Genomic DNA, 13385 nt, shown 5'->3' with positions numbered 1-13385 from the left:
TTATTGTCTTCCGCTTTAACACAACTGTCCAGCCGGGTCATGGAGCAGAACATTTTACAATGGAACACATAATGATCCATTGTAAAAATTAAAGAAACCAATTGTTAGAAGTCGTTAGCATAGCATTCAAGAGTGTATTTTACCAAAGTAACTGAAAGATCAAACAGGAACAGCACTTGCTGCTATGACTCAATAGGCACAAATTGTATTCACAGGCTGCATTAATAACAATCCTTTGAATCTCTTTATTAATTCAAAAGCATTATGTTTTCATTCTGACCAGCAGACCTTCCTGACATTTTCCTCTCAAGCACTCTGTTCGTACTCTTACTGGTTTGCCAAAGTGTTCTTTATAGGACAAGGTTGTCATATTCATGTCATAAGACAAGGTATCAGTAGGATTTGGTCTCTCAAGAAAATAATATTTAGTAACTGCTCTTGAAAAAGAAGATATAAAATAAAACTTCAGTGTATATCACCATATTCTTTTCACAGCAACACCCCAGGCTGCTTGCGTTCTCTAAAAGTATGTAAGTAAAAGAAGCAAATTATGTTTTAAACACCAGTTCATATAAGCAGGTACATCTCAGAGATCAGTGACAAAAGAGTACTAAACCCACTTAGATCCTTTCTTCTTTCAAAATGAATGGGGTATACAGAAGAAAGACTTCTTTTTAGGTGAGAAGAAAGCTTGATCCCATAAAGCACAACCAAAAAGCATAAAAAACCCACTCTAGACACACAACCTTACTCACAAGACTTGAAAACCAAAAAATTGTAGTGATGGACACAGCAAGACTGTAAATCCTAATTCAGAACTCGTAATTTGGATATATTGTCTCAGCCTTTAACTCCATCAGCCAAGCAACCAAACATTCTCTCATTTCTATGTCTTTAAGTGATCCACTGCATTACACTGAATTTTTCTTTTGTTAGCTGGAAATTTTTTCCCCATTGTATAGATGTCAATACCAAAACCAAAAAAAAAGGACATTTACAAAATTAATTACTTTTTGTAAGCAATGAAATATCAGTGATGATAACAGATTCCCAAAAGAAAGGTTAGCTGTAAGACTATAGGTTTTTCTCAAGAGTTATGCACATGTTAACCACAAAGTCAGGCAGGAATAATAAACAGGGATAATTTGTCATTAGCTCAGCGTACATGGGGTTCCAGTAAGTCTTTCATGAAGAAGGCTTACACACAGCTCTAGATTTGAGGCAGCTGGAACACCACTCTCCTTTTCCTCAGCCCTCTATCCATATTGCATGGAATACAAATCAAAACCAAGTTTGAGCAGTTATGACTTTTTGATTAAAATTGCTCTGTTACAACAATGCAAAGGGTGATATCAAAGCAATTCACTGACTTAAAAAAATTTTCTCCATGGGAATAGTACACGCAATATTATACCTTTTAAACATGCAGAGGGAAGACACAGTCATTAAAAATTATTTACATCTTCCATCAAGACCTAAATTCAATACTGGGGGGAAAACTTAAGAGTTATAGTAAACAGCTGTATCTATAACTGGGCCTTCAGAGGCTTAGAAGAATATGTAATAATACCTATGCAACTAACATATGCAAATTAAGGTTTTACAACATACCTGGCATGGAGTTCTCCGCTCTTTCCATTTTCTGGAGGGTACTCTTCTATAACATCCTGTACAAAAGGTGGCTGCTGCCGTGTTCTCATGTAAGGCAACATTCCCACGTGGCTAAACATATCACAAGACCGAGCAGGAACTGTCCCCTTCTTCTTCCTGGGGAGAGTGCCATGGATAGAGATGCCTTGAAAGGAGTTTGAGTGATGCTCAGTTGGTGAAGGTTTTGTGGTCAAAAGGTCCATGGAAGAAGCTAATGAGAACTGGTGGTTCACTGGGCCATTTCTAGGAATACTTGAAAATTTTCCTGCAGCTATCATTTTTGATTCTGGAAAAACAAAACCAAGATTTCTTAGTGTGCATCAATCATGAAAGCCCCCACTTAAGGGAAGTTAAGTAGCACGACTAGCAAAGGTATCCGAAACTGAACTTTTGCTTTACTTTGAGGCAGTCAGATACCTCAAGATCCAGTCATGCTGCTCTCAACTGCACATCAAGCACACATGTATAACTTTATACATGTTAAAAGTCACTACAAAAAACAACAAGTCTGGACAAACATGCAAGAGCAGGCCCTGAACAATTCTCCATTTTTATCCACAGAGTTCCTCTTTTTTGCTTTTTAACATCCTCTGAAGACTCAGACATCAACTTTGAATCACTGACAACAAGTAAAGTTTTAAGAACGTTTTGTCAAAAAATAAAGGACACTACAGCTTGGTTTGAAAGAATATGTTTTTAAACCCAGAAGCTGGCACACTGCGAGGAAAAAACTGTTGCTAAGGAGTCTTGCTCAAGTAATAAATCTAGCAGATAACTGGTCACATATTTCTAACAGGCTGTAAACTAAACGGCTCTACCCAAGAGATAAGGGCAGGAGCAGATTACTGGAATTCTCTTCTTCAGCATGCCCAGCCTGCTGGCTCAAATCGTTGTTGACAGAGAGATTTGCATAGCTGTCAGTCTCTGGTACACTCAATTACAGTCTGCCATACAGTACAGGTTTTTCTGTTATCGTGAGCAAAAAGCTTTGTGAGACAAACACTTCAGGCTCATTAACAAATTACTGTTCTGTTCCTCAAAAAATGCTGCCCTGTGCTCAGTTTATAGTTTTGTATTACAGAAGACAGGCTGCCTTACCCTATGCAGTTATATTAGCCTGCAAAAGCCTAACAGAACAGACCACCTGACCTAAAGCGCCACCAGTCCTGTATTATTTAACCTAGGTGTTAGTCAACCAGGTGCTTCCCACAGAAACTGGAACAGCCACAGATGCTGCAGAGATTGATATGAAATCAGAAAGCAGAAGCACTTTTGGAAATCACAGTTATGGACAGAGGGAATCTGTTCTGACCACGGTCAAGTTTCATGCTGAAAAATAAGATGAGCACCCCGAAGGCCCAGGAGCCTGGAAGTCAGCTGCTTACAGCTACATAAGAATTCCTCCTGGTTTGGGGAATGCACAGGTGTTGCAAGGAAAACAGAGGTGCCTCTATAGTCCACCCACTCCCTTCTCCAGCCTTAGCATCACAGCTACCATCAAAATGTTTCTGCACTGAAGCTACTGTTACTTCTACTCAGAGGTTATCATAACAGGCTTAGTTTTACAGTAATGCTAAAGCTGATCTCAAAGTATGTAAAAATTCTGCTTTTTCCTGCCAGCTGCACTGCAGATATTCGCCAGCTGGATAAGGTTTTCAGACTTCAACAACAAATCCCTTCCCAATTCTCCCTTATTGAAAGTCCTACAATAAATACTCAGTAATTAATTTTTTCTTTTTTATTCTTCCATTTGCCAACCCTCTGTCAGAGCACAGGTACTATGTACTATAGCAGAAAAGTCTCTGGAAATAGCACTTCTGCCCAGGGAGAACCTGGCTGACTCTGGTCACATCTCTTGATGAAAAGAGTAGAAAAGATTCGAGGTGCTAGCAAAGAACTGACATTCTTAGTCACGTGGATCCAAATAAAATACAAAACCCTAAAGAAACCAAAATACCCTCTCACAAAAAATCTGCCATAAATTATCACATAGGCCCTTGATATGAAGTAGTAAATCATCTCTCCATTTATGATGTGGTTGAAGGACACAGTTTCTGCTAGTTTCAGCTAGTACTAAAAAATCACATAATTATTTCACAATAACTGCTGTCAAGCCAGCTTTGCATTATAATTGTTCTAAGCAAAAGAACTGGTCCACAGATAGGAAGATCTAAAATGCAAATGCTTACCACAAAGCTGAAACCTCTAGCTACAACAAACTGACTGAGCTTGTTTCTTGTAAATTCAGCTTTGTTATTAGAACAGAATGATACAAATTATTTCCAACAATAGAGGGAAAAAGAGACTTCTTATAGTTCATACAATCATTTGAAACTCAACTTTGTGTATTCATTGTAGAAAAGCAAGAAACATAGTTTATGGAATCTGAAAAAGTGGAAGCTAGCTGGCTCATATTGTACACATCTTGTTCTCCTTTCAGGGGCTGCTGAGAGTCTGTGCTTAATTATTGTACTTTCTTATTGGTTTATATAAAAACCATCCCCAAACCTCCGAATTCCAACTGTTTTAGTTCAGGTTATCCAGTGAGAAATTTTCTCTTAGCCTTTCCCACAAGGTTACCACTGCTGTGCTGAAATTACGACATTATGTGCAAGCAGGTATCAAACCCAAGCTGTTATAAACATAACCATTGAAAGCTTTGGTTTAATAGCTGATGAGTCCACAATAGGCTTACTGTGACATTAAACTGTCAACCACTTCATGTCTGAGGATCCACAAAGAAAGCTGAGAATTCACTCTCCTAACCCAACCACAAGATAATTCTTACAGCAGCCCAGTAGTTTTCAATCCAACAGTCTGAGAGTTTTCAACAAATTAATGACCCCCTGATGCACAGCATTTTCCATTTCACCCCTACTTCTAAGAAGCCCTTAAGAATCAAAACCAAACTCCCAGAGTTGTCCGAATCATTGCTTCTTTTAAGTAGTACTCACATGACTTACAAATTCAACCCACAATCCTCAAATTCATACCTGAGTTTTGTTTTGAGGAATCAAGGGAGAGTTCCACAGTTAGTACAAAAATACCTGCACTCAAGAACTTGCAATACACTTAGCCACAAGTATGCGTGCAGAAGCTTTGATAATATTTCTAACAATCCTCCCTGCAAAACCTCTTAAAAAAAACCCTCAAAAAATCCAAAACAAACAAAAAACCCTACAAAACAAAACCCAAACAAATAAAAAACCCAAACCAAACCAAAAAACCCAAACAAAAGTGAGAACAACAGGTCTGCTAGCTTCCACCATACATTTATCTGCTTGCCTGTGTGCTGCTGTACTACGTATTTTTCATAAGTGTAAACAGAGAACTACAACAATCAGATCAGTAACAAAAGTCCTGCCAAACTATCCATACTGTTTTCTTGTATTGAATATAAACACTGGAAAGTGGGAGCCTCTTCAGCTGCAGACTCTGGAATGTCTCAAATACTTTAGTACCTGATTCAAAGAATGTTTGACTTTACTAGATATAGAAACCCTGAAAATTTTACTCCCTAAGAGACAGTGTGCTTTGAACATTTGCCATCATGCAATCAACAATAGAAGTGGTAGAAATTATAACAGAACAATGGCTCAAAAGGAACTGCAATTTAATTGTACACATTCCTATTTCTCAAAATGCAGCACCTAACAAAACAGAGCACTTTGGAAATCACACAAATTTCCCCTAACCAGGTGCAAACAAGATGGACTCATGCCAATAAAATGTTAAAAATGGCAAATGAATTTGTATTTATACATAGAGTGGCACTTTTCTTTCTGCAGTTTGTAATTTGGAAGAATATATGGGAACAGAATTGTCAGGAGTCACATTGTGAATTCAGAGAACTAGAAAGCATGAAGGTTTCCAGGTAACTTCTGACATATTCTGGGTTTTTGTTATGAATGAGGGTGAGCAAATACAAATGAAGAGGGCTCTAAAATCAACATGGCATTTAGAATAACAGTATGAGATTGGACACAGAATAAAATATGTATGTGGTGGGCAATTCCAAACAGGTGGGGTGTGCATCTCTTCACATCATTGCTCAAAACAAGAAAGAACCATGAACAACGAAACAAATAACTTTCACCGCCCTAAAACAACATACTAAATATCCTTCTGCTTGTGCCATCTTTGGGATTCAAATCCAAATTTTCTGGCTCAGCTTGACCTCATGAAAGCTTTCTGATGTTCCCACAGCCTGAGGAAGTGTTCTGATGGTTCATTCAAAATGACACAGATATAGGATTAAGTGCCCCTTCCATACTACAACATAACACAACCAATGGCAGGGTCTTCTACTTTGCTGTTTCAATATACCGGAGGAAGAGAAGTGAGGGAAAGGGAAATCTTCAGTTCAGCCTCAGAGATGCATGAAGGGCATAGCAAACAATCCAAGGCTGTATATGCTCATGCTAATAGAGACCTCATAAAAGGAAAGAGAAAAGCAATTTCAGAATTCCAAATCAAACTCTCAAGCTATTTCAAAACTCAAGAGTTATATCTAAATCAGTTTTGGACATTATAAGACCCACATTTCTCTCAAAGCCTTATTGATCTGCTATTTGGGTGATTCTGTTTCTTAATCTAAATCTCTAGAATTTATACCTGGAGTTATCATATCACCAATCTTTACCATTATATAGGCTATGAGGCTAAGAGGGCTTGAACATGGTTTAAGATACTCAGCTGAATGTTAGCAGGTATTTAAAAGACGGAATCAACTTTTGTGAAAACTTTACTTACTTTTGCCACATCAAATCTCCTCACAAATTCCTCCCACTCATCTCCCCTCCCTACCCTGAAATCAGCAATAATAAATTTCAACAACTGGAAGACCCATTACTCTCTTCTCCCTGCTAAGTTATTTGGTGTATTTGCATGCACTTTGCAGATGCACACAGAAAAAAAATGAAAGTGAACATGCTTAATGGTGAAGAAAGTCAAGGTCAGGACAAAAAGGCAGATGAATTTCTCCAGATTTTTTTTTTTTTTCTGTGTGAAGTAAGAGAATAAGGGAAACAGAAAAAGCATAACTTAAAAGCCTCTGAAGTTAACATATCATAGGAAAAAATACAATCAAAACTGTAGCCATTATAAATTCAAGGTGGATTTCATGTTGTCCCCCTAGAAGCAGTGTAGTATTCCTCATTATTGTAACAAAAAAGAAAGGATTTCTGCTCCCCCAAATAGCTGAGAAGCAGCTTTCTGCAACCTGTATTTTCTGCTTTTGTTATGAAAAAGAGAAACTGATGCAGTAGCTTCTATAGCAAACATGTCACAGGACTTTGAGAAGAAGATTAAGGTTCAAGAACCTACAGCCTGTTATGATACAGAGACATAGACTGAGAAACCATATGCAGTAGTTCAAAGGCTTTAAGCTACTATCAGAAAAAAACATGAGTCTGTCAAACATCAAACATCCCCACAAGATTAGTCAGGCCAGTGCTTCCAAAGGGTCTTGAAGTGCTATCACAGTGTCCATGCTCTCCTTCTCTCTATGTATGTCATACAATTTCCAGTCTCCTCCTATACATCCTTGCACTGTAATCAGTCAGCTTATTAAAAAAGATATTTTTAACTATTATTCTCACGCAACAGAATACACACAGGCCAGGATAAATTATCTTTGAAATGTCTTTTTCTCATGATGAGAGAAACAGATAAACCCCATACTTCTCTTTATGAATTTTCACATGTAGAATGCCTTCATATCTATAAAAAATGCCAAGAAAAAGTGATCATTGAAGATGATTCAATAATAAGTACAGCTTTCTTCATTTGGCCATGAAATTATCTCTTAAATGTAACTGCCCAATCAGTTAGCTCAGTAATCCTGAACAGTATGAAGCCTTGACTTGAAATAAACTTCTCTACCCATTCTGCTGGCAGAAACAGAGAACTTTATCAAGGTTACAGTCAAATCTAAGTGTTTTTTAGCCAATTCTTCAAAATACAAGCTTTTGTTCCTTTTCTGGTAAAGGAAGCAATTTATTTTGACCTCCTCTGTTCCCACGATGTTACAAAAGAAAAAAAAAAGAAAAAATAGAAAAGAACAACACACTTACTGAAAAACCCTTTCAGCATTACTATTTCGAACTAGCAACCAACTTACGGAAACCACAAATTCGGACAGAAAGAAGTGCTTCGCTCCTCTTCAAAAGGCAAAGAAGAAAAAAAAAAGGACAGAAAACAGCGTTTCTTTTCTCTCTACTCAGGGAAGTATCTCGGCATCTCGAGTACGCACCAGGGTTTTACACTTATTTAACAGATTTCCATGGATTCAATTCCCATAAAACCTAAGCACTGGAGCCAACGTCTCAGTCGTCACAGTCACAGCTACGGCATTTCTAGCAGCCCGCAAGCCATCCCGGGCAGGGGCAGCGCTCCCCCCGGCCCCGACAGCGCTGTGGGGACACAGGGACACTCACACACACTCACACACAAAACCAGCTCTTCATTCTCTGCCCGAGAGGTCAACGCTGTCCCCGCAGTTACCGGGTCTGATCACTGCTGCTTCTCTCCAGGCTTTCTGCGGATCGGCTGGAGCGTCTGTCCTGGCGATCTCCGGGCAGCGTGTCCGGCCCGCGTCCCTCCCTCGGGGCCGCGGAGCCGGAGCGGGCAGCCGGGAGGGGTGGCCGAAGGCCGGTCCCACAACAACAACGGTGCGGAGCGCTGCCAGAAAATGAACGGGGACGCTCTCGGGAGAGCCCAAGGTCTGGCCGTGCCGCGGTAGGAGCCGGCGCGTAGTCAGCACCAGCCCGCCCCAAAGAAGCGCAGTTCGCGATAACTTAAGGGTGACTCAACCGGAGCCTTCTACGAGCGCTTTATCGCTAGCTGTCCGGTCCGCCACAGCCCGGCCGCAGTTCCGTGCCTCTCCCGCCTGCCACACGAGCCCCTCCCGGCCGCCCCTCACCTGCGGCGGGAGGCGGCTCCGGCCGCTGCGCAGCGCCCCGGGCCCTGCTTAGGGCTCCCGGCCACACCCTCCGGGCCGCTCAGGCTGAGTCTCGCCGAGCCCCCGGCGCGACAGCCCTCGGCAGGCCGTGACCTCTCGCTGCCCTTTTCCATCGATTTAACAAGTTGGGCTCCATAATTTCGTCTCTCAAATTAGCACTACAGCAAAAATTAACAGTTTTCTAAATCCAGCCTGTTCACAGACGATTCAGAGCCTATTACGCACTTTGCACACACAATTTACTTGTGTTGGAAGACGCCCCCCTCATCCTACCAAGTCGCGTGAAGTTATTTGTGCAACAGGTTGGTGGAATAAAACGCATTTTCTACAACAAAAGGTCAAATAGCTGTACACATTCGGCAGCTACTGACAGAACAGATGGTCACTTATCCACTTATCCTTTTGTAAAGTATACCTTCAAAAAAAGAGAGATAATTATAGATAAAACCTTCGTTTTCAACTAATTACCTCAAGCACCTTCAGCTGTACCATTGACTCAGCTACAGAGCTTTTGCTTTAATACAAATCAAGGCACACTCAGTTGACTTTTAAAGCAGTCTACATCAGGTTTTGTTTGTGGTTTGTTTTTTTTTTTTTAACGCCGTGTTTGTCTCTTGCCCATTGGCTCAGTCTTTCAGGCTGCCTGGCCAACATTTCTCTGGTTTTACCACAGTTATTCCAGTTGTTCAAAGCAATTTCAATTCCCATCGTATCAGAATTCATAAGTCAACATTTTTCAAACGTATTCACTGCTATCCTATTTGCATTAGCTTTCCAGAGGCAAATTATTTTCTGCCTAACCAAATATTTAATTGATTTTGACATCAAGTATTTGATCCCTACTAGTTGTATGGTGGTTCTCTTTTGGGAGATCCTCTTCATGCACTATTTTCATTTCACTCTAAAGTTCAATCCTTTCATTATCTTCCTCCATTTTTACCAGGACTAGCTTTAATAAATTGCTTCTGATGTATCTACTTCAGAGTCTGACTTCATGATGTTGCTGAAGTTGTGGTCCTAAGATAGCTCAATGACAAATGCAATTAAAGATCACATTATGTATCTTCCAGGACCTCTGTATATTATCAAGCCAATAATCAAAAATAAATGAAACTGTGATGGTGTTCTCACACTAAGCAAGTTAAACATCCAATAGTGACAGCAGCAGGATTAAAATTCCACGGGATGATTTACCACAGTCACATCTCTGGGTACTGGGTAGAATTAGGACATCTACCTCATTTTACACATTGTCCATTACACTGAATTTTGCAATCTGAGAGATCTGAAATATCTCACAGCAACTGACTTTTTTTTTTTTTTTTTTTTAATGAAGCAATTAAAACCAGGAAAAAAACACTGGACCTTCATTTGAAGTGAGCTACTGGTAAACTAGGAAAGCTACCAAATCTTGACAAGCTGATGGCACTCTGTGTTTGTCTTGCCAGTTGTGAAAAGTATTGAGGATAGAGAGGCACCAGAAATATTTCAGGCACAGTGACAGATTCCAGAACTTCACTGCCACGAGTAACAATCTGTGGAGATTTCCCATAGGATATTTCACTCATAATCTTTCTTCAAAATATGCTTGGGAGAGGGAGGGAAGGAGCAGGGGGAGGGGAAAGGAACCTAAGAACACCAGACTGTGATCTCATGTTGGAGACCAAAATGCCTCACCAATATGTCCAGTGCAAGAAAAATGGCATTAGGGTGAGAATACAGAAAGAGGAGTTGACATACCTGGATTCCACATTCAGTTCTAATATTCTGACCCACCTATTTCCTGTAGGACATATACTAACATTTTTGTAACATACATCACTGTGGTAGTTATTTTTCACAGAGAAGACTGTATAGTACTCTATCAGCTTATCGAGTGGAAGATGCTACAGAAGTGCAAACTATTATTTTCCTCATTGCATAAAGGAAAATGTCTTGCTTCTCTATCTAAACCACATGTTCCACAGGTAAAAGACATTTAAAACCATGCCAAAAACTCTGATCTGTTAGCACATAAGATGGTCTCTATTGGCTGATTCTAGTAACTTCGGAAATTTTTAGGCACTGTAGTTACATAGGAAGTAGTGTCATGCTTGCCATTTTTTTTATGACTAAGAACCAGAAAAAGGGCAGTAATTTCCTTAGTAGCATGCCTACGTGCTAAGTAATGGGACTGTAGCTGGGCAGCCCTGCCTAAACTGTGATTACTCTTGTATGAGTCATTACATTCTTTTCCTAAAGTTTTATTTTGTCTTCAGGTGAAATTGAAAATTGGTTTTTGTCTTCATGTTTGACTATTTGCACAACCCATCCTTGCACATACTTGATGCAAAGCGGTAACAGAGAATGTGCCTACAAGATGCAAGAAGGAAAAATTCACAGGACTGCCTACAGTAGCTCCATTGGTTGTGAGTTACTCCGCATTAAGGTAGATTAGATTCCTCATTGCAAAACTTCTTTTCATACTTTCTATCTACTTTGGAAATGAGCTTACTGAGCTGTAGGATGAAGTCTGGAAGCACCAGTGTCCTGAAAGAAGCACAAGCACACATCACACACTGCTGTGGCCTTCCATAGCCATCCTTGACTTCTGCATTCTGAAGGGGGGGAGTATGTACAGGTGCATCTTTTCACCTGCAAAGACACCCAGAAAAGCAGCTAGCTGAACAGATAAGTGAGGAGGAACACAACTGGGGCACAGGTCCCAAGACCTGTGCTGCTATAGCTTGCATGCCTTAATTATGCCAAGAGTTGTGTACTTGCCAGTTCTTGAGAGCATTTTCAAATGTGCTTGGCTTTCAAAAACAAAGACAACAATGGGACAAAACAAGTGGATTCATGGGAAATTTTCAATTTGTCCTTAAATGTCAGAATTCCAGTCTTCCTCAAACAACCAGGAGAAAACACATTTACTCCAAAAGCACTGTTCTGCAGCTGCAGTGATAAAATGCAGAAGTAACTACACACTACGAGGACATGGCATATGTGGATTGCTCACACAGCAGTTGTTGTAGATTCCCCGATAAACGAAAGTCAAAGCAATTTGCTACTACAGACTTGTCTTAGAAGAAAAAGGACCCAAACAAACAAAATGCTACACTTCAGTCTCAACTCCCACAGACGCCACATAGAAAAAATAATGATCATAGCTGTTGGCTAGGAAATCAAGTTTATTTGCTAGTAATTTTCAAGTTAATCAAAGGTATTGAGGCAAAAAAGAATGACAATATCAACTGAAAAATGCTCCAGCACTTGGAATCTGACAATATTTATTTTATCTGTGCTTTCTAATGTCCTCCCTGGCTGCCAACTGAAACAGGCAAGTTTAGTCAGCACCTATCCAGACCTCCAAAATAAAACTACCAACATCATCTCTTGTTATTTGACCTGTCTTAGGTCTGGAGACACAAGGTCTTTCACAAACTCCCAAAGAATTATCTGTTATGAGTCAGTGTTCAGAAACCTCACAATCCCCAGCCTCAGAAAAGCTTGCAAACAGACATGTCCCACAGCTGATCATTCTGCAAACAATGTTGTAGTACAGCAAGAGTGTTTGAGGAGTTATATAAACTCAGTCATTGTCAGATATAAACCAGTAAAACCATCATCTTGAACAAAAAATAATTAGTAATTAAAAATAAATCACACTGATTCTGTGACAATATGTTGTGTCCCTTTCCCTCCTCTTTCAATTTGGTATTGAAAATCATGTGAAGCCGTTTGTGTTGGCATTGATTAGACAGACCTGTTTCAAAAGTTTGAAATACACTGGTAGAATGGCACTAAATCCAGTTTTCATTTGATGACTAGTTTTGGTAAATGATACTTTAAACTGGAAAGAAGCTGGACGATGTCTTACGGGTCCCTTTTTACTAGAGGGTCTGTTTTCTTCTCTTTGCTTTTAGCAGTGCTAGAACTGTTACTGGGGATCTAAGACTTCCTTGCAAGTTTCAGTTTCTCCATGTTTCTGTTAAAAGTCTCAAATACAGGAGAATTACCAGCCTCTCTTTACCTGTGACAGATGTTTTTAATTTAGATGTAGAAGTAAGGATAAACAAAAGGCCAGAAAGCACCGGTAAGCAAATTTGGAACTTTCAGTAGATGAAATGGTACTGTCAGAGATGTTTGTTAACAACTCTGTAACAGCATTTACATTTCTGACCTTCTCAGAGAAAGCAAAAACTCCAAATCCTTTTGTCTCTCAGTGAGAGCAAAATAGACCACACAGGTTGCAATGCCACCTCTATTACACAGATCAAAATGTTCAAAGCAGCTTCCTCTCCCCTCTGTTGGCAAAGCTACCAGCATACTTTAGCATGAGTTTCGAATCTGACAGGTTGACACTACATACCACTGCCCAAAGCACTATGGCTGCATTTGTAATGTTTCAAAGAGCAAAAGCACCAGGATGTGTAGAAGGACTTTATCTGAGAGTGACAAAGGCAAGATATTTGGGGTTGACAATGCCAAACCAGTCATGGCTTTATGCTAATTATAATGGTCATCTAATAAAAACACAGGAGAGACTCCCTCAGTTATTTTACACCTTCTTTGGAGATGGACTTCTCTATTTATATTGTCCCCAAGCGCAAGTACAGGCTCTGTAGTGATTGCTCAGCTTCCTTCTTACTACCACACAACTTAGGTCTTCCATATTATAACAAGAAATCACTTCATATTTGACTTCATACTACTGCAGCATGGCAAGAAATACAACATAGGCAGAAACAGTTATCTAAGAATTTAGATGCAAAATCTAAAAGCAGGAAGTTAT

At 39.8% G+C, this 13385-nt stretch overlaps 1 protein-coding gene across 1 annotated transcript in view; it reads right to left on the bottom strand.

The window, feature by feature from the left end:
• The window catches only part of BCAR3 (BCAR3 adaptor protein, NSP family member), a 69026-nt gene that overhangs the window by 48883 nt on the left and 6758 nt on the right, over window positions 1-13385 (bottom strand). Inside the window, exon 3 of the mRNA XM_082286788.1 lies at window positions 1612-1936. Within this exon, the coding sequence (XP_082142914.1) occupies window positions 1612-1936 (325 nt within the window). The remainder of the gene's footprint in view (window positions 1-1611; window positions 1937-13385) is intronic.

This window comes from Coloeus monedula (genome assembly GCF_965178545.1).
Source record: "Coloeus monedula genome assembly, chromosome: 9".
NCBI classification, from domain to species: domain Eukaryota; kingdom Metazoa; phylum Chordata; class Aves; order Passeriformes; family Corvidae; genus Coloeus; species Coloeus monedula.
This window is presented reverse-complemented; position numbering and strand designations above follow the sequence as displayed.